Below are 23,460 nucleotides of genomic sequence, written 5' to 3'. Positions count from 1 at the left end.
CTAAAACTCATGTAGGAATTTCATGGTGCCACCTGAGAGATTGAGGATCTTAAATCCATGTGGATCTTCACAATCCTGTGAAGACTTTTGCAAAGCTCTTCCTATGTCTGTTTTTCTCAATGGAGCCTGGCCTCTGGATATGTTTATATCCCAATAGATTTCTCCTGAATAGCATTTTACCTGCAGCCATTCACAGAACCTGTGAAATGCCTTCAAAGCAACAAGTTCTTTTTTATGTAACAGGGCAGTGATGCTCTTCTCTAGGGAATAATAAGGTATTTGTGTGCCAAGGCACAGAGTCTCTAGTGATCTTGGAATACGGCGGTTAGAGTATAACATAATCTCTCCTCCCAAGAAAACAAGTAGATAAGAAGTCTATTAGGATATTTTTTCCTGAGTCCATTAGATTTAAATGCATTTGGCAGGCTGAAGTCTGAATTTGATCTTATGTATAATTAATTTTGTTTGCAGACTTGAGTAGGAAAAGTGCTATGGATTTGTTTGGCTTTGATTTGTTCTTTTTTTCTTTTCCCTCTGTCCAAAACAAAAGAGCAAAACCACTGTACACAGTCTACAGCCAGTTTGTGGCTGATGTAGATCCCTCCTGGCAGTGCCAAAAGGGAATGTGGCTTCAGTGACTCCCACACCAGGGCACGGGGCTGCTGCTGTGACCTTGGACTGCTCAGATGTTGGGTAAAGCTCATGAAACATTTACAGTCATTTACTGTCACTAAATTCACTGTTGACTTGTGGCAGCGTTATCACACGAGCTCTGTTTTATAGGAGAATTTATTGGGATTTTCCTTTGATTTGCTAACAGCTGTATTCCCAGCAAATCTGTACCTTAAATCTTTGTTATGAATCCCTTACTGAAGTGTGATATGCTTTTCTAGTCAGTAAAGTTCATAAGCTCTTGGTCCTTTTCAGCACAAGGTGGAGAGGTTTGTATTGACCCTGGGCTCTGGAAGGGCATTCATTCCCAGGAGTGAGCCTGGTCACTCCCAGGGTTGGGTCCACACAGACAAACTTCTTGTTCTGCCTTGATGTGGCACCAATTTGATGTCAAGCCTCAGCTGAGATGTTTACACTTGTGCTGGATCTGTCCCATTCCAGGATTCCCAGATGGTAATAGAAGCCTTTAAATCAGGGTTTGAGCCTCCAGGAGACGTTGACTTTGAGGATTTCACACAGCCCATGAAGAGGACAGTGTCTGAATCCAGCCTTTCCAACTCCAGAGGGGATGGGAAGTCAGAGCCCAAGTTCGGTAGCAAATCCAAGGGCAAGTTATGGCCATTCATCAAGAAAAATAAGGTACTGATTTGCAAACTTGAGCTTGGTGTTAGTATGTGTTTTGTCAATAACTTGTGTCTTGTCTAATAATCTTGGCAAGTTGAGTTTTTTTAAAGACAATTTTAGATTCAGAAAGTTAATAACTGATGTCTTAATATGGTGTTTTGTTGTAGTCTTTGGTTACTTAAGTTTCTTTATAACTTTAATTTTTTTTCTTGTATAATTTCATTAATTATGTTGCAGTTTTTAATTTAAGTTGTCACGTCTCTGCCATGGTCCATTTCTGTTCCTAACTCAGAGAAGGAGTTGTTAACCACTTACCTAGTGCCATGTGTGCCAACTAACATTGTTACCTGTGGGAGGCTTCAATGTGGCCTTACTGTTTTGACACTCCTCAGACTCTCCTTGGCTTTCCATTTGCGTTGTCTTTCCAGTCTGTGCACTGGGGTCAGCAGGTGGGTGGCTGGGAACAGGGAATTGCTGGGATTCACTCTGAAACACAACTAATGGAGCGTAACTAACTGAGCAGTTGACTGTTTAAAAGACCACATTAACTTATGTACCCATTAAACCTTTTTCATTCCACTGTCATACTTTACACCATAATGCATGGCAGCATTTATCTGGGGTTACCAGGACATGTCAGGGGGACTGGACTCAATCAGGTTTCAGTAACACTGATGGAAGCCCAGAATAGCTTCGTTTTTTTGATCTCACTCTTGCTCTTATACTTTTACCAAACCACTTAAATGTGAGTTTTAAAAATCTCCCTGTTCACAAGGGGTCATTCCTGTACTGCTGGTGTGAGAGAGGACTCGCTGTCTGGTGCTTACATCAGTGTAGCCAGAATAAAAACACAACCAGGACTGAGCAAATTCATAGAATGATCTGTACAAGTGAAGTGTGATGCACATTGCTGAGGTATGATTTGGAAGCAGGAGGAATGTGGTTTGTTGTTTTCCAGATAATAGAAACGCTACTGGGCACTAAGGTACCTTCCTTATCTGATCCATTTAAATTCAGGTATTTGAAAGCTCTATCCATATGCATTATTCCGAGCTGTCCACAGAGCAGAACAGGGCAATTTATGGGGATAGTGCTGCATGGAAGAGTCTGCATGAGCTTCCTTCAAATTACTTTTATGTTACTTTTCTGTTGCATCACTTACTAATACTTTCATTTATCACAACTCTTCATTTAACACGATTCTTAACTACTGCTCTCTCCCCTCTTTTGAACCATGGCCTTTAATATTTAATTATTTAATTGTTTTTTTTCTCTGGATTTCAAATATTGGTTTTGATGCTTATTTTCGTTTTGTGTTTTATCTTTTTATTTTTGGTTTTTATTCTGTCACTTCTCCATCTCTTATACGTAGCTTATGTCCCTTTTAACATCCCCCCATCAGCCCCCTCCTCCTCCCCCTGCCTCTGCCTCACCCTCTGCTGTTCCCAACGGCCCCCAGTCTCCCAAGCAGCAAAAGGAACCCCTCTCCCATCGCTTCAACGAGTTCATGACCTCCAAACCCAAAATCCACTGCTTCAGGAGCCTAAAGCGCGGGGTAAGTTCTCCTCTGGATACCTCTCTCTCTCTCTCTCTCTCTTTCTTTTCTTTCTTGCGCTTTTATTGCACGTTCTGTTATGTAAAAACTTTTGTTTTGTGAAGAGTTCCATTGTGTTTTATCATAACATGCAGACAAATCCAAGGGTTGCCAACCTATAAAGCCATTTGTAGTCAAAACCCCCACAATGAAACCACAAAAAGTACAGCTGCTGATGGAAATTACTCATCTGAGTGTCTTGGGGGAGGAGGGGTTGGACAAAATACAGAAAGGGGGGAGCTGAACATGGAGTAAGAAGTCTTAGGGTTTTAGTTTTTCTCTCTGCAGGGTGGGTTCAGCTCGCTGTCTGTGTGAGAAGAGTAAATTAGGAGGGATGCTAGGAGATAATAGTGGTGATTTCAGTTGGTACAAGTTCAATCTGGAGTGATGTGACATTGTTGCTGGAGCAGTGGGAACTTCTGCTCCAGTCCCTGGGCCTCAGCTCATGTTTTAAGTGCTACAGTGTTAGTTTGTGCAGTAACTGAGTCTTGACATAAGAAACTGGTGAGATAAAGGTGAACTGATTCTGAGTGGTGACAAAGGCTTTCCATGGTCCCTGTGTGCTCTAAGGCTGCCAGGTCAGGGGAGGCTGGGACACAATTCTCAGCACCATGATGCACAGTTTAAAATGATATTGTGTGCAAAAGCTTTATTGGTGCAGTGTGCAAGTTCCAAATGACAGAGGAAAGGTTCTGAGGGAGCAGGATTTGGGATTCCCCTGCCAGCAGCTGCAGTGCCATGTGTTAGTGCTGGTTTAAGCCTTGTATGGTGGAAAGATGCTGAAAGCCTCCATGGCTGATGTGGGGATTCACCTGGGTTTAGGTCACACTGGACCAACACTTTGTGACACATCTCCACTGTTCCAAGTTCAGTGTCCCTGTCTCCTTTGCTGCTGATAAAGAAGGAAATATGCCCTGAGGTTTTCCAGGTCAGCTGCTGTTCCTGTTGCTGACAGCAGCTGTGGTTATATTCATAAACCAATGTTGAAGTGTTTGTGTGGCATTAAATCCTCTATCCTCTCAGTGGTGGTCTTCATAAGCAATAAATAAAATGTCAGGTCCCTGAGATTAAATTCTATTTTTCAAATAAAAATAAGACTTTATCTTCCCAGAATCTCACACATGACATGGTTCTACTAAAAATTCGCTGGCACAGCGTGGCTTTGCCTCCTAGGTGAAAGTCCTAAGAATTATTTTCTCCTGTAAAAATTACAGGAAGGAGACCAAAGTGTTCAGTATTTTAAATGTTTTTTAGAGCAGACAGTAACAGTCAGGAAGTGACTACTTTTAAAAGCTCAGATTCTCTTCCAGGCACTCATTTAGGATGGAGCACTGGATCTGTATAAAAGCAGAGATGATTTCCATGGGGAACTTCAGTGGTTGGTTACAAAGAACTGAGAACAGCGCTGTAAACAATGCACTGTCTCATCTGGTTACAGACAGAACAGATAAAAATAAAGATGTTTTAAACAGTTTCAGTTCTTTGCTAGGAAATTGCCATTTGATGGGACACTCAGAACACAAAAAAATCCCATTTCTTCCCATCCCTGTTTCACTGGGGAAGTGGGAAGTTTCTAAGCCATCCAAAGGCAGGTTATGTACATGTCCCTCCTTTCCTCAGTTGCAGTTTGGCTCAGAGCATCTTTTCTCAGTGGTTTTTGCAGGTGCAGACAGTTTCAGTTCTGCTTGTGCAGCAGCAGAGCTGAGGATGTGCTGGGTGGTGGCACAATTCCAGGGGTGGCATCTAGAGCCCTCCTTGTCCTGGGCAGTGCTGGGTCACTTTGGGGTGAAGGCAGTGCTGTAAGTCAGGAGGTGTGTTGCAATCTAATGCTCCATAGAGACATTCAGAGAACAGAATGTTGGAAGTAGTGCTGAGTATTTCCTACTTGACTAAAAAAGTACTGGTTTGTAGTTCCATGGGCACGTCACCAGTTTGTATTTCAAATGTAGAAATCCCTATTGACTGACTGCTTGGCCATATAAGCAATTATAACTAATTGCTTTTAATAGTTCCTGAAGGAAGCCATTATTTTATGTATTAACTATCTAAGAATTCCAAGCACACCTTCAGAATTCTGCATGCCATATTGTTTTAAGTGCTTTGTGTGAAAGGCAAAGTAATGAGAACAATGTCCTATAGTCTTCTCTGGAATCCCTGAAATTTCTGCTGACACATTCATTGAGAATGTGCAGAGAAGGGCTATTGCTAAATCTTCATTTAAACCTTTCACTGTGTTCTTTTGCTATTTCATTTCCTTCCCCTGTCAGGCTACCAGGATGTTTGTATGTAAATACTTTTCCTGCCTGACTCATCCTGAGGATTTGGAGTCCAGTGTTCAGATCATCATCTCTTATCCCAGAGGGATGAATTCAGGCCCCTTGGATCATCCAGAGAGATGGAGGAGGAGGAAAGGCTGCAAACCTCTGGCAGCTTGCTCTCTGTCTCATTTGGAGACTTGTCAAATTCACATTTTATAGGTCCTTGGTGATTTGTATTTTGCAAATGGTCAGACTTAAGAGATCATCAAAGTGCCTTATGACCTTTAAAAATAAAATCATTCTAACCAGGCAAAAAAGAAAATCAAGAACCACCCACAAATCCTTTTAATTTATCAGGTGAAAAATGAGTGCTTGGTATTTCTTACAGTTGATATGACCCCTGCTATATTAGGTACAACTAGACAATACTGTTAATTCTGCTTTGACCTTATTAAGTTTAGTAAGATTTCCTTTATTCAGTTGTTGTTCATTCCCCTGTAAAATCAAAAAAAAAATCTCGATTTTGCTCAGGAGCACGAACATTAATGTCAGGAACACTGGACTGTGATGTTCCCAGTGGAATAAGGAGGATGTAGGGTGGAATTCTCCTCTGCACAGAAGAACATTTGATCTGTACATCAGAGAATCAGCTTTTTGGAAGGTCATGCAGGGAGCAGCAGGGCAGCACAGTGTAACAGGAGTTTGGATCATTTCATTTGCTCTGAATTGTCTCTGCACTGCTGGGTTTGTTCCTTGGCAGAATTCCACTCCAGACACCTTCAGTGAAGGTGCCCACAAGGCTCTTTAGGTCTTATTTTAGAGTAGTCAGCCAAATTGCCAAGCAGGTGCTTCCTGGATTTCGTGATAACCTAAGCTCTCAAATCCTACAAAGCCAGGGAAAAGAAGTTTATTTCAGAAAAAAATGGGATCACACTCCTTTTTGCACTGACTTAAGGAAAAGAAAAGTAACTATTTGACATTATTAGGTCCTGAGACTGTAGTAGGGTGAATTCCAGCAGCAGGAATTGCACATTGTAATTGATCCTTGAAACATAACACTTGAATGGATTCCTATACAACTCCTCCATGAAATCTGTGAGATTAGAACGTGTCTGGAGAGCGAGTGTGTTTTAGCAATTTGCTTATAAAGTTTTGGTTTAGCATCTTAGGTTGCATTTGGCAAAATCACTGATGACTCTTAACACAAATTATATCATTAGCTATGATAAGTCCTGTGCCCAGTCTGGTTTTAATTTTGCTTCCAAACCAAAAATCCAATGAATCTTGTTTTCATGGAAAGAAACAGATGCCTGAACAATTCACAACAGATGCAAAGTGAATGTGGAGGCGCTAATACCAGTATCAGTGGTCAGTGCCAATATGAAATACTAGTCTGTTTAAAAAACAACAAAAATATCAAATACTTAGGTGCTGACTCTAGTCTATGGTTTTCTAATCACATTTTTGTGTTTTCCTCAAAGCTTTTTTCTTCTAATCTCAGCAGCAGAAATGTCCATTATAAAGAATACCATAAAACTGTTAGAGCACTTATTATGGATCAGAACCAGAAGGGGAAAAAACTGTCATGCATTTTTTTGTGACTGTTTTTTCTACTAGCTGCTGTAAAAGACACTATAAAATTAGCGTAGCACTTCAAATCAACTTCATCTCTTTAGGGAAGTTAAAGCCAGAAGAGCACAAAGAATGAGGAACCAGTTACATAACTTACAATTTCATTTATGCTTGCTCTGCTTTTTCTAATTTCATTTTGAGGACAAAAGAAACTTGGTATTCTTCTGGTTGGTACTAATTGTGTGTTCTTTAGTTTTATTGCTGCAGCGGCAGTAACATCAGCACCTTTTTTTTAAAGAGCAATTCCTCCAAACTAACAACATCCAGGGGGTAGAACTTACACCTTCGAATGACTCCATGTGCACTGTGTGGATTTGGCTTTCCTCCCTCTCCCCAGAGCCTGGGAAGTGACTGAGCTGGGGCAGATCTTACTGCCAGCATCCAAGTTCCATAAAGCACATGGAGGAAATTTTGTGGTTTCCCTTCTAGTGGAAGTTGTTGACTTCATTACAATGTGATTTTATTTCCATTGCACCCGTTGCCGTTGTCCCTCCCCGCCCGTCTCCTGACACTCTGTGCACTCCTGTCCCTCCACACCGAGCTCTGAATCTGCCATACTGATCAGTACTTTGTTGTTCTGTGAGCATGCAGAGACAGCAAGCAAACACCTCTTCTCCAACCTGTTCTGCTCCCTGCCCTGGGAGCACTTGCTGTTCTAACTTAAGTCTCTCTCTGTGCCAAGACTGGGACTTTTCGGAGGGTGGGGTCATTAAATCCATGGTTTGTTCTAGTACCGAGAAAGGTGTTTTCTGACCTTGGTATTCAAACGAGCATTTAAAAATACCATGTTTTCTGATCTCTGAGCATGCTGAACTCTTTAATATCCACCAGGAGGTTCCCACTCTGCACTTTAAAGGCAGTTAAACACCAAGCTGTCTTTTGCTATAGAAGCAGTGAACACAGAGGTGCCGTGCTCATCCCCGGTGTAACCAATGTGTGTTTTCTCTTGCTGACTCACCAGCAGACACAGTCTTTGTATATTCACAAAGAACTCATGAAGAGGACTTTAGGGACACCCACGTGTGCCATTGAGGCTAGGGAATATGTTGTAAGTCTGAGTATGGTGTGATCAGCCCATACTGTTGCTACACAGTCGCTAACCCCACTTACAACGCCAGCCCGAGTGTGCTGTGGGAATGTGCTTTGTCAAAGAGCCAAGGAAAATTTGGTGGGAGGCAAGTGGCAGCTTACGGTGTGATGTGCAGGAAAGATAATGTCTGCTAGCCCTGGAAATGCTGAAATTGGCACAATGAAAGGTGCTGGACCTCTGAAATTCAAAGTGTCGCAAACAGGTTCTGCACATTTATTTTTAATGATTTAATGAATGCAGTCTTGAGCATCACGAGCCCTGATGGACAAGAATTCTGTGCCTTGGTTGTGGAGCATTCCCTAGAGCCTTTGGAAGCTTCTGTGAGCTGTCTATAATGATGATAGTTCATGGAATCAAGATATGTGACCTCTGAATCTGCTACTTGGACAAAGCAGAGTATGGGGAGATTGTTACAGGGTCACTAAAAAAAAAAAAAAAAAAAAAAAAGAAAAAAAAGGAAAGAAAAGAAAATTACCTCTTGGTTGTATGTATGGAAGTCCAGTAATTCATTTCAACCCTGTTTTCTGTAAGTGAGGTTAGTGGCCGTGACTGTCCAATAACACATGGACCTGCTGGCTTTCATGCTCTCTCATGTGTTATTGAAGCTTGTGGCTCTTAGAGTCTTCATTTTTTCCTTGCAAGACTAAGCTAGGCTTGGTTTAAATTGACAGCTTGAAACACATTTGCTCATTTCAAGGAAATATAACTTATTTGATCATTGTGGGGGGGAAATGCCTTTGTTCTCCCAGGAGCTGTGAGCAAGTTTCTAGCTGTGAAAACCCAACAGAATGGGCAAAAGTAGTTATGTAGTGTTCAATGCAGATTTATTTTCAATCTGCTTCTATTTGTTTATAGAAACTGAATCACTGTCACGTAAAATTACCAATAAATTTCTGAAATGGAAAACTGTGAATATGACTTATTTCAGCATTTCATTGTTTCCAGCCTATGAACTGCTTTATTTATACTGGTTATAACAATCCCTGATGTACTATTTGGAAATGCTATTAATAAGTTCTCTATTTTTGTCATACTTAACAGCAAAAGAATTGGGCATACAGTGTCTGTAATCCCTTTCAAATTTGCTGAATTTGCAGCAAAAGAATAGCCTTGATGCAGATGATTCTCCGCAGTATTTAGTGCCTTTAGAGTGAGTAGTGTTTAGCCACTAGCGCATGTAGCATACATTTGTGCCTTTTTAGAGTGCTTCATAGGTAAATATTTATTCTGCACCATGAGTCTTGTCTGTATCTATGTACAAGAAACTCAATTTGTGCTGATCATGTCTATGCTAAAGTTCACAGGAGTGCTAAAGCAATGATGCAAACACAAGCTGCCTATGCTGAATTTCTTCAGACCATTCTTTCTCCTTCTTTGATTACTCTCTCCAATGGATTGGTTTTGTTTGCTTTATTTTTTTAATGGCCTCTTTAGCTCAGAGGGTGAATTTCTTCATGGCATTGTGATTATTGTCATGTATTTGTTCCCTAATGGACTGGACTGCAGAGAGAAGTGTCACTGCTGCCTTGTCTCTGAATGATCAATTCACATGCAGCATTTTCACTATTATTTCAAGACCATTTATTTTCCTTGAATGGCTGGCATGTGTTGCTGTACAAATCCTGGTAACTAATGGGAATTGTTATTTTTTGGGGGGAAAAAGTGCATTTCTTCAATCAGCTGCCCACAAGAGGTGTGGAGCCTTTATTTTCAGTCCAGTGCTGATGAACTGGTTTTTTGCTAAAAATGGATCATCTGTTTGAGAACACCATTGCCAGGAGCTGTTGGTAGTGACAGAGAATCTGAATGGAAAGAGGTTCCCAAATCTGGCAGCACAAATCCTTGCCTGGAGAGAGGCAGTTTCCAGCTTTTACCTTTCAGCTGTTGTCAACATGGAGTATTATGTGCTTTTATGCACCTCAAGTTTGTTGGGTAGTTGGAGCATTTCACAACTGTCCCCGAGAGCTGGCAGGGCAGCTCAGTGCCCTTTGCTGGAGGAGGAGGAGGCTGGGTGGAGCTGAGATTCTCCTTTTCTATCTGGCTTTAGATCTCAAGCAGCAGCTCACTTGTGCTTGGCACAGAACTGAGCACTCTTAGTCCCCCAATCTCTTGGAAATCCTTCTGAACTGCAGATGCTTTGTCATTTTACAATGCTGGAAGAGGCTTTGGGAGTTTTGGGACTTGGGTGCCCAGGCACAGTCGTTCACCTGGGAGTTTCTGGGGCACCTGCCCAGAGCTGTGTGTGCAGGTGAGGCAGGGCAGAGACACCACTCCATGGGCACACACCGCTTTCAGTCTTGTTTCCCAGAGTAACTAAAAGATAATATTTGGGCTCTGTCCCAGGAAATGTGGTAACTTCTAAAGAATTAGATCATTTATATCATTTAAGGAGGTTGAATAATGTCTTACCATGCTGTCATAGAACCAATTTGATGTCAAGAGAATAGATTTTTTCCCTCCTCCTTGGGCCTGACCTTGTCTGACTATGGCCAAAGGACGTTTGAGTCTGAGTATTTGTTTCCAAATTGTTCAAGAATGTGAAATGGCTTTCTGAGCCTGCCTGGGCAGCACTCTGCAGTCCACAGGGACAGTCCAGGGGTGTTGTCCTCTGGCTGTAGCTAGAGAACCAGCCATTCCCTGGAGGTCCCATGGTGCTGGGTGCTGCTGGAGCTGCTCCTCTCCTCACCTCTCCACCAAGGTTTGGCTCAGGGTTTACACCCCAAAGCCTTTCCATGAAGTGGCTGATGTGTTTCAGCACATTTTTGATCTAAAGTGATACCCATACATTAGCAAGCTGGGAGTTTTTCCCACCTCAGCGCTGTTGCTGTGCTGAGAACACCCAGTGCTGCTGTTGTAGCTGCTGTCAGTCAGTCCAGGCCTGATTTCACCTGTGCCCAGGTCCAGCACTTCCCATTCCTGTTTCTGGCCAGGTCATGGCAGCTGCCCAAGCTCATCTTGTGAACTTTTGCACAGATCTGTTAGTGTGACCCATTTTGCCTTCCAACAGCAAGGGGATTGTGTCATTTTATTGTAACATCAGCCTGAAAAAGTTCCTCTTCTACTGATGCACTGTTGTTTTTTTCTCTCTCCCCCCACCCTGTATCTCTCCAATTTTACATGAAGCTTTCTCTCAAGCTGGTAAGCACATTTACAGCATGCCTGTTCCTGTGTTTTAATCACAATTTCCTGTGTGTGTTTTAATGTGCACTGTGCCACATGTGACATGACACTGAAATTAACTGTGAAATTTGTTTCTTCTTTGTGTTCACTTTTTTTGACATTTACCAGATAAATCTGAATACACAGGTCTGGAGTCTAATAGAGGTGATCAGAATTCAGTCTTCTAATAAGCTGCTAAAAAATTAACTCTTAATATATAGCTTAGTTTTCACTTTTATAATCTAGGGCTATGAAAATGTAGAGAAACAGTATTGAGTAATTCTGCTAGTGTATAAAACTTTTTAAAAAGGGAAAAAATAAAAATAAAGGTCTCTGTGCTTGCTGGACTTTTTTCCAGAGAGCCATGCATGTCTTTCTGTGTAAAGCAGCTGCAAAGTTTGCTTTCCGTGTCCAGTATTACTGGAAATCTGCATCACTATCACCTACATTTTACAGCCCTATGTAGTCCTTCAGAATAACCAATAATGACATTAATTAAAATTCTATAAACCTTAACCAACAAGGTTAACTCAATCTAATTCAAATTTAAAAATTGAGTGATATGTATGATCCTAAATTCCATCTTGGATGCAGCTGGGAGGGTTACTTGAGCTATGGTAAGATAAAGATGTTACTGAGCTGGAAAGGGAAGGGGTGAACAGACCTGGGAAAGCAAATTACGTGCTGAACTCCATGCACAAGGTACTGTTTTGCTTGAGACACTCCACATCTTGCTGTGTCCCTGACAGCTTGTCCACATTCCTTTGGCCGTGGAGAGCCCCTCAGCATGAGAATGTGCCTCGTTTGCTGCCCCACCTTGTGCAAACACATGAGAGCTGCAGCCAGTGATGGCATTTGGGGACCTCAAAGGATTCACAGGGGCACCTAAACTGTGTTAGTTTCCAAGTTTCTCTTACTCCTCACCACTTTGTGCCTTTGGGTGCTCTCTCCCTTCCTGTGAGGGTGGTGAGGCCCTGGCACTGCTGTGGCTGCCCCACTCCTGGAAGTGTCCAAGGCCAGACTGGATGGGGCTTGGAGCAACCTGGGATCATGGAAAGTGTCTCTGCCCATGGCAGGGGGTTGGAACAAGATGAGCTTTAAGATCCCCTCCAACACAAACTATTCTATGATTCTCCATATATCTTGTGCTTGAACACATCCCTGTGGGCCTCTTCTGCTCATGGCAGCTCAGCCAGAGAAACACGTGGGCCACCAGGGCTGCCTGGAGCAGCTCTGGCAGTTTTGGGTCCTGCTGCTGCTCTGGCAGCACAGTGACTTTCTTGGGCTCCTTTAGCAAGGTTGCTTCTCACTGAAGACCTGTGGTAGGTCTGAGGAATGGTGGGAGTGCCTAGAATACATGCAAACCTTTTGGCTGTTGCCAAGCCACTGTCCTTGGGAGTCCAATGCATTTATACTGGATTTCAACTCACTTTCTTGGCCACAGCACTAGTGTGCTGTGCAGCTGAGTTTGTATGTAGGAATAAATCCTCAAAAAATGGCTGACATGGCCTTTCCCTGGGAATTGCAGGAATTGGAAAGATGTGCAGGGAGAGGGCTGAGACCCATTTTCACCTCAGATGGAGAAAAGCAGCTTTTTGTAATCTTCTCTTGGATTTTCATATGCAAGAGCCAAAACTGGGGCTGAAAAAGCTCATGCTCTCACATGTAGCTTCAGCACAGAAACTGTTCCTAACACAGCCTCTGTTTTCACAGTCCTTCATCTTGGGACAATTTGCATCTTAAACCTCATTACCTTTCTGCAAGGAGACTTTGTGAGCAGCACATCAGAAATAGCACAGCTTTCCCCTCACCTCACTGCTGCAGCATTTCTAAAAACATAGGCAATGTCCACAGCTTGAGAGGTAGCCCAGGTGTGTTTGTGCTTGAGAGCATGAAATGTGTCCAGCACGTGCAAAAACTGCTCCTTGACTCTCCTTTTTGGGGCAGGGGCTTAAGCTTCTGATAGGAAATTCCTGAGCACGGACTAAAGTTGGAGTGAGGTCACCTCCCAGCTCTGTGCAGCACTCCTGCTTTGGTCTGGAGCATTGTGAGCCAAGCTGCTGGATTTAGTCCAGCTTAGAACTCTAGAATGAAGTTGAAGAATCAAAAAATCAGACACCAAAAAGATGCTTTTCCAAATTTCTATCTGTTGCATTCTACTAATATACAGCTGGGGATATTTTCAAGCCTGTCTCTTCTGCTTAGAAGCGAGGGGGATATGTCAGAATATGTTATCTGGACTTCCCCATAACTGTTTATTTGTTTACAAAGCTGCCTCCAGATGCTTTGCCTTAAAAAGATGTGTGGCTTTAGTGTAAATTATCCATAAAATAGATTGAATCACTCTCAAGTCTGTTGTGATGTGGGAGTTGCTGTCAAGCAAAATCTAAACGTTCAAGAATAAATTAAAATAGATCTCTACCAGGCACATCAAGTGATGTAAGCACTGGTAGGACTCTGTGTGGGTAAAGTTTCAGAATCAGCATAACTTTGTCATTTGTCTTAAATTTGCTGTCTCATTGTCTCACCAATGGAATTTTAAGTGTATTATTGCACAGATGATCAAGGCTTCAGTAGAAGCACATGCCATCTTTGATTGTCAATCAATACAGCAGCAGTTTCCTCAGGCCTGCTCTGTGACTTTGGAATGGCCAGTCCAGAGGAGAAGGTGATCTGTGTGTGGTTGTCCTCCAGCCCTCTGACACCCCCAGACTCTGGTTTGGAACAGCTCGTTCTGCAGCTGCAGGAGAAAGTCACAGTGTCCCAGCACATTCAGTACAGAGCCAAGGGTCTAATGAGCAGCTTTTGTGGCAGTGTCTCCTCTAAATAACCCTCCTCAAAGAGAAATTTGGTGTTTTGGAAAGACTGATGGCCCAGCCCTGCCCACAGGCTCTCAGTAAGCTGATGGACCACTGAATTTGATTAATCAGCTTTATGGTTTTACCCTTCTTTCTCCCATATGCTCCGTTAGAAATGGGACAGGGAATGAGCAGAAGACAAAACAAGCAAAACCTGCCCAAATTCAAGCTTATGCACAAGAACCTCAGTCCCTTATGGTGCAACTAATCAGTATTGATATGTGTTCAGTATAGCCCACCCAATCTGCCTCCATTGCCTTCTGGCAAGACAAAAATAGGTGTTACTGTTACGAAAAGAGCGTGGATGTATTTTATGTGTCATCTATCTGCTGTATCAAATTGAGGCAATCAAGAGGAGACATAGCAGAAGGCAGAAAAAGGGTTTTCAAGCAGAATCACAAAGGTAACCGCTGTGGTTTCACATTTTTTTCCTTTGGTTATGATTTCAAACTGACTGATTCCATGGCTTTGATATAACTTCTGGTATTTACGTGAGTACAAGAGAGAAAAAACTGAGAGACTTTGGCGTGGAATGTGGACCCTGGAAAGTAAGCAGCATGTTTTTTAAATTGCAGAGTCCAGTGTGGGATGCTTCTGTTAGTTTGGTGTGTTCAGGAGAGCCCTGACATAAACTGAGTGATGGACCAGCAGTCAGTCAGCAGTGCACAAGAGAAGTGCAACTGTAACATTGGAATAAAAGCCAGGAACTGCTTTTATGGGAATGCTATTTGTAACAGAGTGGAAGAAGGCAGGAAGGATCAGCTTTCCATGAGAAGGGAACTCTGTTAAAAAAAAAACCACAAAAACTTGTGATAAAACTGTAGGTAAAAATAATTTCTCAGCTTTGCTGTTGAATTCTGGAATTCTCCAGCTGATCTTCCATTAGCCACTGTTAGGGAAGCAGGATGTGTTCCTGGGATCATTTTGAGGGCATCCAGATTCCTCATCATTCAGGAACTGATAACACAGGACAAATGATAACAGTGCTTCAGACCACTGTCATTTTGCACAGGTTTTTGTGAGCTGTTTTCAAAATGCAATCCCAAAGGATTCTTTCAGACTCTGATTATTAATTTTTTTTTTCCTTATTCCCCACCCTCCATTCCACTCTGTGCAGGGAGCAGGCCCAGAAGACTTCAGCAATCTCCCACCTGAGCAAAGAAGAAAGAAGCTTCAGCAAAAGGTCGATGAGCTAAACAGGGACATTCAGAAAGAGATGGATTCAAGGTGAGTCAAACCTCCCTAATGAGAAGTGAATTTGCACTGAGCTGGGCTCCTGTGTGTGATGGATGTGGGTAGATCCCAACAGGAGAGGCTGTTATGAGATCATGGCATCATCCAAAGTCTCTCTGATCTGTAGCTTAGAGTTCCTGGAAGCAGGAAGATAATGACTCCTGTGCTTTTGTAAATGCTTTTTCTACCAGGCTGCATTTATCATTCTGGTTGAGAATAAGGCTAGTTTTAGCTACACACTTTTAATTGATTCTGGCAGCCTGTATTGGTGCTTTGTGTTTGTTCACATTCTGTAGTTGCATTAAAGATTCAGTGTGTTTTGTTTGTGAGACAGAGAACTTTTCTTCCCTGAAGGATTTCAGTAGTGGTCTCTCCCTAAATACTGCTTTGCATTTGTACACATGTGCCTACATTTTATGTCAGCTTGCTTTCGGGAACCTGTTTATTTTGCCTACTAACCCAGAATTTATCCTTTATATTTTATCTCACGGATAAGAAAAGAAAATTGCACGTGGTTATCTGATTGCTTTGATTTTTTCCTCTGTGGTAACTTAGGTTTGCCTCTGTGCAGGTTTTTCTTTCTGTTCTGTATTGATTCTGAGGTGACCCAACTATAAAATCAGATATGGAATTGCAACAGAGTGAAATTTAAATGAAGATAGTTTATGATGGAGAAATTACCAGCAGTTAAATAAGAGTTAAACAGAAATAATTGTGACTCATATGGTTGCAACATTGTCCCTAAAGGCTTCAGGCAGGGAGCAGTCCCACTTCCTTGCCACCCACACTTTTTCTCAGTTTCCATACACACAAGGCAAAGGCACAGGATTGCAATTGTCAAGAGTTTGGTGGGAAACTCTAAAGTAGAGAAAGAGTGTTAACTTGAGTCGTGGGACTCTCATTAACCTCTCTCCCACCATCTAATGCCTAGAGAAAATCTGAATAGTTGTGCCTAAAACCAACCCATAATTCCATTCTCAGCTCTGAAATGTCCATCAGCAGCTGAGTGAGGCTGCCCTGGGACTCAGCTGGACACAGGGTCACATTTTGTAGCCTCAGGTCCATCTGTCCCTGTGCTGTGACAAACACAAACCATCTGGAGCCAGCTTCCTTTTAAGCAGTGTGAAACAAATAAATATCATTCAGATGATTTGAGTTGCTAAAGACAAGCTGCAACAGGCAGGGTGAAAAATTCTGGTTTACCCTCCGTTTCTGTTATTGATATATCTTTGTTCCACTTTCTCAGCTGGAGATCAGCCCATGATGGATGATAATGATTCCACTGTTTGTCTATGCCCTGAAAACTGGGAAGATATTAGTCTAGAAAGCTGGAGCTGTCATAGATTGCAATGGTTGTGAGATTTATTATTTTCCCCAGGGTGGCAAGTAGGTACTGTTGTACTACATAAAAAACCATGTCAGGCTAAAAATCAATATCAACTATCCTCTTACATTGAAGGTAACTCACTGTTTTTTATCTCTGACAGTGTAAATTCTCTTCTGGCAAATAATTTTACTGTTCTTTTTTAATGGCTGGTTCTGTATAGTGCAAAAGTCCCATCTGGGTGTTCTCAGTTCCCTTTGTAACAGCTTAGGTTGAACCTCAGAGTGAAGAATAGACAGTTTATTAAAGGCATTTGCCCCCAGCTGCACTAAATGTGGTTTTTTTTTTCCCCCCCTCAGAGATGCCTTAACAAAGATGAAAGATGTGTACATCAAGAACCCCCAGATGGGAGACGCAGCGAGTGTGGACCACAGACTGGCAGAGCTTGGGCAGAACATTGAAAAGCTGCGATTAGAAGTTCAGAAATTCGAGGTATGAGAAGAGACATTTCAGTAAAAAGCAGCTCAGCAAATGCTCAGGTCTGAGCAGGGTCTCCCTGGCTTTTCCCGATGTGGTGATGCACTTTGGTGTGTGAGGGCTCCATGAGCACTTGCATTCATTGGGGTCTTTGAGCTGATCTGTGTAACATAAACATGCACCATCTCCTGTGGCTGTCAGCCCACAGTTAAATTTGCCACAGAAAACAAATTGAGCTAAGTGGAGGTGAAGAGAAAGTGTAGTGCTCTCTGGACTGCCCAGAGGGCTTCAGATGCTTATTTAATTAATTAAATTGGAGCATCATGTTACAGACGTCTGTGGAAAATCAGAGTGACATAAACACAAAGCACCATTAAGAGACTAACAGCAAGACAGAAGCCATCAGATGAAATATGTTTTAAGGAATAGTCTGCCATGAACAGGAAGCTGCTTAGTGATATAAAATCTCCAGAACAGAAGAAGAGTGTTTGGAATATGTGAAGCCCATTATAATTACATGAGAAGGATTAGACAGCTGAGAAAAGACTTCACTTTCTACATTATGCTTTGACCATAAACAGATACAGCCCATTAATTTCAGATGTCTTTTTACTATCCATCGCTTTCCTACCCATTTGAAATCAGTGGCTCTTTCATTCTCCCCAGCTTTTGTTCCTGTGCATTCAGCAGTTGCTGAGTTTCTGGTGTTACTCAGACTACTCTAAGCAGCCATACGTCATTTTACTTGATTGTAATTAGAGCAGCATCATCTCCTGCTGGTTGTTAACTGCTTCTCTGTCAGGGTGTCTCAGGACCCAGTGCCAAAAAATAGTTACATATTCAATAAGTGTGTTCTTCAGCAAGACAATCTAGAATTTGAACAACTGACCGCTGCTGCTGAAAGGAAAATGTGAACATGTTTACAGATCAGTCTGTGTTCTGTAGGCTGGTGTCAGGAGTGTCCCAGCAGGGTGAACACTGTCTGTGTGTGTGTGTGTGGCAGGGCTGGCTGGCAGAGGTGGAGGGCAGGCTGCCAGCACGGACCGAGCAGCCGCGGCGGCAGAGCGGAGTCTACGAGGCGCAGAACGCGTCAGGAGTGAACAGCTGTGCCCAGGACAGAGAGAGGTACAGTATCTGTACAGGGCTGGGGCTGCCAGCACAGCCTCTGCAGCCTCACCTTTGCCATTTCCTGCCCCAAAGAGCTGCAGTTCTGGCTGTGATGAGCTGTGTGACAGCCCCCTCACTCACTCACTGTGGGGAAGGCCAGTGAGCCAGTGCATTTTTACAGCTTTTAATGGTAAAAATTAGGGTTCTCACTTATCTGTAGTCACAGGCAGCTCCAAGCAAGCTCTGGAGTCACTGAGCTTCTCCAGCTGGAGTTGCTCCCCTTGCCCCAAGCCTGGTGACTGAGTGGTTCTCTCTGCTGCTGAGGTTGGTTGCTATAGTTGCTGTGTTTTTCCTCTCTTGAGCAGCCCCGATGGCAGTTACACAGAAGAGCAAAGCCAGGAGACTGAGATGAAAGTACCTGCAACAGACTTTGACGATGAGTTTGATGATGAAGAACCACTACCCACCATAGGAACATGTAAAGCGCTCTATACATTTGAAGGTATCGCTCAAACCTTATCCTCATTTCACTGACTGGGGTTTTTTTTTAAGTTCATATGCCAAGGGCAAGTAGGAAACCTTCATTAAACCTTAAATAGCCGAAGGGCAAGTGAGGCTCTGGTGTGATTCTGTAGAAAGGCACCAAGACAGGGATTTGTCTCCTGTTGCACAGGAGCTCTACAAGAGAAAGAACCAAAACTCTGCTGTCAGGGTCACATTTGTCTGGATCTTTATATACACACTGTTAACTCCTGAATCACAGGCTCCTGTTCTTGCTGCCAGTGACACACCAAAAGCTGCATCCACCCATGGTCTGAGTTACTGATTCCTGCTGTGCAGCACAGCCTAAAGTCCCTGTTGCTGTGTGTTTCAGGTCAGAATGAAGGAACAATCTCTGTAGCAGAAGGAGAGATGCTTTATGTAATAGAAGAAGACAAAGGTGACGGGTGGACGCGAATCCGAAGGAACGAAGATGAGGAGGGCTATGTCCCCACGTCCTATGTTGAAGTCTATTTGGACAAAAATGCCAAAGGTGCTATGACCTATATTTAATGCTATTATTATTGTTTTACTTGCTTTCACAGAGATAAACCAACCCTGAAGCTGCTCTGTGTTGCAGATAGAGCCTTTTAAGAGTCTGTACAATGCCACCAAGTGCATTATTCCGTACGTGGACTAATTATGGCTTGTTGTACTGCAAAACTGCTTTTCTTGCTCAGAGAAGGGTAGTGTGGGGGACTGTGAAAGCAGAGGGGAAATACAGCCTTTCCTGGACAGTGTTTGCTCAACTGTCATTGCCATTGCACGCCCAGCTTAGTGCAGGAACCACAAAGCCCTTTGGGATCATTCAGGCTCTCCTCAGATACCCAGGTGGCATCTCAGACACATCCACAAGTCAACTGTTTGTCCCAAAGTCACTCGGTGGAACTTTATAGAGGGAGTATTTAGACTGCTGGTTTGTGTCTCTGTGAGCTTTTCAGAGCCTGTTGTGTTCTGGGGACCTCTTGGATTGAAAACTGGTGGAAATTTAGTTTAGTGTGTGTGGAAGGGGAAGGAGAGATCTTATCAAAACCCCTCTACACAGCACTCTGTGGTCCTTGATAAATGGGTAAAACATTAAGAAAGCTCCTCTGTTATTTCCCACCTTGCTACATTTCAGATGTATTTGCTGTTTCAGATGACCAGAACTAATGGTTTAATCTTTTGCTTACATGAGATCAGTGGAGACATTCAGAGTTTGGATTCATAAGCTGCTGTTTGTTGCTTTTAACTCCTCCCAAATGTTTTGTGTAAGGAAGCAGTGCTGCAGAGCAGACCTGGCTGGAGTAAATGCCAGTGCTGAGCACCTGCTAATGGGATACACCAAGAAATCAAAAGATTTTAGCCCTGTTTCAAATCAAGACATGTTAGAAACTCCCCTGTTCAATAATTTGTGTTTATTCACTTAATCCTTCAGATTATTATTTCCTAGACTTGAGAGTTCGTGGTGTGAAACAAGCAGCCTCATCCAAGTCAAAAGCAAAGTGAACAATTTTCTTTGGGGTTTATGGGCAGCAGGGAGAGAGGAGTAGGACTGTGTCTATAAACTAGCACTGAAACTTGAGCAGTTCAGTGTTGGGTTGGGTGTTAATCAGTGCAGTGCCTTGTCTGCTGCAGGTGAAAATCTGGGCCTTCTTTCATTTTGCCATAATACAGTAGTTTTACGTTCTGTTGGCAAATACATGGTCAGCTGAGATGTAAGAGTGCAAAATGTTTAGCCCCCTCTGTTGGTTTTTATGAACCTTTGAAAGAGGAACATGGATCATCCCTTTATATCCAGAACAAGGCTGAAGGATTGAAAACCATGGAATCAAAGAGTGGTTTGGGATGGAAGGGACCCTCTGCCATGGGCAGGGACTCCTTCCATCAGAGTAAAAGTGCAAACTGTGCCAGGGGTGAAGGCTGATACAGCTGCAGCCATTTCTGTAGCCACAATGCAGGTTTTTCAGATCATTTAAAGCTTTTCCATTATTTTTGCTGGATTTCAGGAACAAAATCAAATATATCTGTGAATATCTAGGGTATAGTATAGGAATGATAATGTTTACCTCTTTTATTTCTCAAGTCTCTGGTTTAAAAGAAAATATAAAAGAGAACTTTTCATAGAATGCAGCATAAAGATTTGGAGGAAATGCTGCTGTGTTTAAAAGGTGAACTTTGTTGCAAGCTGCAAATTTGATTTTTTTAAGTATTGGGAGAAGTGACTTGACTCAGTCCTTGAAATAGAAGCGATGACATTCCTGAAGATAACACTGTAAATACTAAAGCATTTGCAAGCTTTAGTAATCCTTTCTCTTTTTGGAGAGAAGGTTGAGCAGCTGGCACCATGAAGGGCTGGTGGCAGAAAGGGTGGGAGCTCAGCAGCCCCTGTGACTGTCCCAGCCAGCAGAGTCACTCCTGGCGTGGCCTTACCTGCCTGGCCAGGCTGTGCCTGTGCCGTGAGCCAGGGGCAGCTCAGTGCCACTGCTCAGTGCTCTGGGAGAAGCTGCTTTTTCCCTCAGCTGGAGCCTGTGTTGTCAGGGCTCTGCTGCAGAACTGAGCTGAGCAGGACAGGTAAGTTGTGTGCTGCAGGTGCCCTCCTGACCATAGTCCTGTTGGAGCCAAGCTGGGTCTGTGCCCTGCCAGCCCCTGTGTGAGGGCTCCTGGTGACATTTACAGGGGTGCCTCTGGTCAGAAGGTGTTGGCAAACCCTGTCACAAAAAGAACAGTAATGCCTATCTTGTTTTGCCTTTTTTTTTTTTTTTTTCCAGATGTGCACAAACCACTTCAGAAAATCTGAGTAGGTTTGCATAGGCCTGTCCACCCTTTATTCTCCTGATTTGCTGCTACGGTTGTTTTAAGAGCTCTATTTGAGAAGGTTTTCTTTAGAAGAGATGAATGCACATGTCCTATCTCCATCACTGAAAGACTTTGTTAGGTACCAGGTCGGCTCTGAAATGTCCCTGCCCATGAAGGTGCTGCCCCGACTGTGTCCATTTAGTGCAAACAGCATTGTTGTCCTTCTGGATAGAAATGAGAGCTGCAGGCTGTGCTCCTGCTGGGATTGGTGCAGGAAGCTGTTCTGTGCACACCTGGCTGGAGCATCTTGCAGGGCTTTTCTGTCCCTGTTGGGTGTCTGGTGCTGAGAACTCTCAAACACAGGAACTGGTTGGGCCTTTCAGCTCAAGAATGACCACCCTGTGTTACTGACTATGGTACCTCATCATCTGCTTGGGAACAAAACTGTCTTTCACTGAGGGATGTTGTGAAATCGTGTGACACAAAAAAAACCTGCGTGGAGCAACCAGCTCTGTACAAACCCTGCATTGCACCCAACAGAAACGCCACGTTCCCTTCCAGCAGCAAGCCTGGATGTTGGTTTGGGTGACATGCAGGAAGAGAGGCTGGTTTGGGAGGTTTAACTTCTTGATAAAAACTATTTTGGAGCTGTGAGCTGATGAGCATTTTGGCTCCTTTGCCACTGTGGGTCCGTTCCCCCTCGCCTCTGATGCTCTCAGTAATTCCTTAAGGACAGCTCTGGGCATTCCCAGTGCTGCAGCTCTGCTGTTCACTGTAACCATCCTGCAGAGCCTTGACTTACATAAATAAATACGTAAAAGTTAACCATGCTGATGCACTTTTTATCTAGGATATATCTGATTATTTAATGCTTGCCAAATTATTTAGGAATTGGTAATTATAAACTGGACTGTGGCTTTTAAAAATCCTTTTGTTAAATACATGCCCTTAGTTCTCCCAGTATAAAAAAAATTGTATATAACATAACTTAAAGACTAAAGTTACTTGAATTTGAATTGTTTTTATCCTTTTATATGTGTATAAATATAAATGGTTTTATAGGCTGCTCTTCTGCCTAACCCAGCTGTTTTGGTAACTGCTCAGTCCCTCTGATGTTGATAAGTGGTTTTGGTTACTCAGCTGCCTGCACCTGGACTTGCATAGGAACTGCTGTTGTGTGTTAAGGTTTGTTCTGGCCAGTGTGGTTGTCTTGTTTCTATTCTTATTTTTTAAAGAATCATCATCTGTCAGGAATATCTTTATAGCTTGATGTACCATGGTGTCTTCTTCTAATAAACATTATATTTTCTCATTCCTGTGAGGTTTTGGCTTTTGAGTTTTTTTGGCAGTAACTAGTAGATGGCAATAATTAGTGACAAAAAGTAGGGGCATTTAACTTTCCTAAGGACAGCAAATGGCCCAGAGCTGCTTCTCACTCTAAGCACAAATGCAATTCTTTGCAAGAAAAATATTCTATTGTGGCTCTTTGAAAACTTCTTTGTGCTGTCATTTGGAAGGATTTGATGGAAGTGGGTGCAAAGGAGGTGAGAAGCTTCCCCTGGTCTCTGAAATGCAAGGGAAGTTTGGACTCATCCTGTATTCTCTTGGATACAGCAGTTTGGGCCAAATCACGCTCCTGGATTGTAGCTTCACTTGGCCAAAGGAAAAGCTTGTCCTCAGCCCCCAGTCTGTGGGAACAGGGATGGCAGAGGAGGGGTTTGGAGGCTTGGGCTGCTTCTCTGACCTGCATATGCTTTGCTTCCCTTGAGAAGGAAAGGCCTCTGCAGCCTGTGGTGGAAAGGAAAGCTCTGGATTCCTCTGCAAATTGTTTGATTTAATTTCCTGTTGTTGTTCAGTGTCATTGATGGTGTCTGGAGCTGTCACTTGAACAGATGCAGTGCTGCTTTGCAGACAGAAGATGAAAAAGCTGTTTGTTTTCTCAGTGGCACACAGCAGGTGCTGGCAGGGTCCTGCTCCTGTGCTTTACTCCCAGAGCACAGCAAAATCCCAGTGATGCTCATCCCAGGCCGGAGGGAAGGGCTGAGGGATGAAGGGTTGCTGTCTGAGCCAGGAGCCTTCCTAAGCCCTGTAACCCAGTAGATGCTTCATTGCTT

At 43.0% G+C, this 23,460-nt stretch overlaps 1 protein-coding gene across 12 annotated transcripts in view; it reads left to right on the top strand.

Moving 5' to 3' along the window:
• The window catches only part of FNBP1 (formin binding protein 1), an 89,650-nt gene extending 66,992 nt beyond the window's left edge, over positions 1–22,658 (top strand). Inside the window, exons 9-19 of one of the 12 annotated variants that reach the window (XM_066332739.1) lie at positions 1,114–1,311; positions 2,669–2,851; positions 7,742–7,828; positions 10,994–11,008; positions 11,159–11,194; positions 15,005–15,114; positions 16,804–16,936; positions 17,925–18,046; positions 18,391–18,530; positions 18,903–19,061; positions 21,319–22,658. In XM_066332739.1, coding sequence (XP_066188836.1) covers positions 1,114–1,311; positions 2,669–2,851; positions 7,742–7,828; positions 10,994–11,008; positions 11,159–11,194; positions 15,005–15,114; positions 16,804–16,936; positions 17,925–18,046; positions 18,391–18,530; positions 18,903–19,061; positions 21,319–21,347 — 1,212 coding nt within the window. In that variant the 3' untranslated portion in view covers positions 21,348–22,658. The other 11 variants (XM_066332737.1, XM_066332743.1, XM_066332738.1 and 8 more) reach the window with 11 other exon arrangements.
• The last annotated feature ends 802 nt before the right edge of the window (positions 22,659–23,460 follow it).

Source organism: Sylvia atricapilla, chromosome 19 (genome assembly GCF_009819655.1).
Source record: "Sylvia atricapilla isolate bSylAtr1 chromosome 19, bSylAtr1.pri, whole genome shotgun sequence".
Classification (NCBI taxonomy): Eukaryota; Metazoa; Chordata; class Aves; order Passeriformes; family Sylviidae; genus Sylvia; species Sylvia atricapilla.
Note: the sequence above shows the minus strand (reverse complement) of the source record. Positions and strands in the feature narration are given on the sequence as shown.